Below are 1,050 nucleotides of genomic sequence, written 5' to 3'. Positions count from 1 at the left end.
TATAGTAACTGAGAATTGTCAGATTTATTATTACGGAAATAGAAGTCAATCTGGACGCGGCAAAGCCTTGAATTGCGGTTTTAATTTAATTGGGTTATGGAATATTTTTACCTGTAGCACTCACTGGTGATAGATCCCCCTTCCCCTTCAACGTTGCGGTATATTGTACGCGTGAAATTATGAAAAGTCGAGGCACGTTGTAACGAAATGCACATCAGGATATAGACATTTCTTATGTAAAAAAAAATCGCGCGTGTATGTGTTTTCAAACTATAAACATCTATCAATTATCTTAAGATATTTTTATTAACAGACATACACGCATTGCGTCCCATACACGCGCTTGCTACGCATGCACATAGAAGACATAGGTTTCTCCATAGACAGCATATATATATACGCGTATGATGATATATACGTGTATAGTGCATGTGTGTGAGGGCAGAGCACGTATATCATATATCGTATATTATTATGTGATAATAATTATGTGCTTTGGTGGTGGCAGGAGCTAATAATGACAAATTGTCATTATTAGCTCCTGGTGGTGGGGGTTTTACATGTGGAGTGACAGCGCCCTCTCTTGAGCGAATAAAGCGGATACAGAACGAACGCGTTCGTTTATATCAGTTAATATTAATATAAGTGACGGCAGTCGATGTTGACTGCCAAACATCGACGAAGAAAAACATCGACATCAAAACATCCAAGAAGAATTTTCTTCGGTCGACCTCATACGTTCAAACTGGACACACAATCAGATCTACACAATTCACTTTGCTCGCAGCATCTCGCCACGATTCCCTGCCTTTGCCCATATACACACGCCTAAGATCCATATTGCCACACCAATTAACATTCGCATAAACATTTTTAAATGAATTTTACCATGCACGTATTTCCCAGGCACCCACCCCTGACCATTCTGAGCGCGTAGGTTTAGCCAAAATAAATAATCTTGGCTGGCAACCCGACCAGCGACGCGACCGCCATTCCCATGACGTACTTTAGCATAGGAAAATGATTGTAGCGGGTTGCTGCAGCAAAAGT

The 1,050-nt window shown here is 40.7% G+C and overlaps 1 protein-coding gene across 1 annotated transcript in view; it reads left to right on the top strand.

The window, feature by feature from the left end:
* Window positions 1-1,020: 1,020 nt before the first annotated feature.
* LOC106820910 (zinc finger MYND domain-containing protein 10-like) overlaps window positions 1,021-1,050 on the top strand; it is a 13,128-nt gene continuing 13,098 nt past the window's right edge. Inside the window, exon 1 of the mRNA XM_014825510.1 lies at window positions 1,021-1,026. Within this exon, the coding sequence (XP_014680996.1) occupies window positions 1,021-1,026 (6 nt within the window). The remainder of the gene's footprint in view (window positions 1,027-1,050) is intronic.

The sequence above is a fragment of the Priapulus caudatus genome, unplaced genomic scaffold, assembly GCF_000485595.1.
Source record: "Priapulus caudatus unplaced genomic scaffold, Priapulus_caudatus-5.0.1 Scaffold52, whole genome shotgun sequence".
NCBI lineage: Eukaryota > Metazoa > Priapulida > Priapulimorpha > Priapulimorphida > Priapulidae > Priapulus > Priapulus caudatus.
Note: the sequence above shows the minus strand (reverse complement) of the source record. Positions and strands in the feature narration are given on the sequence as shown.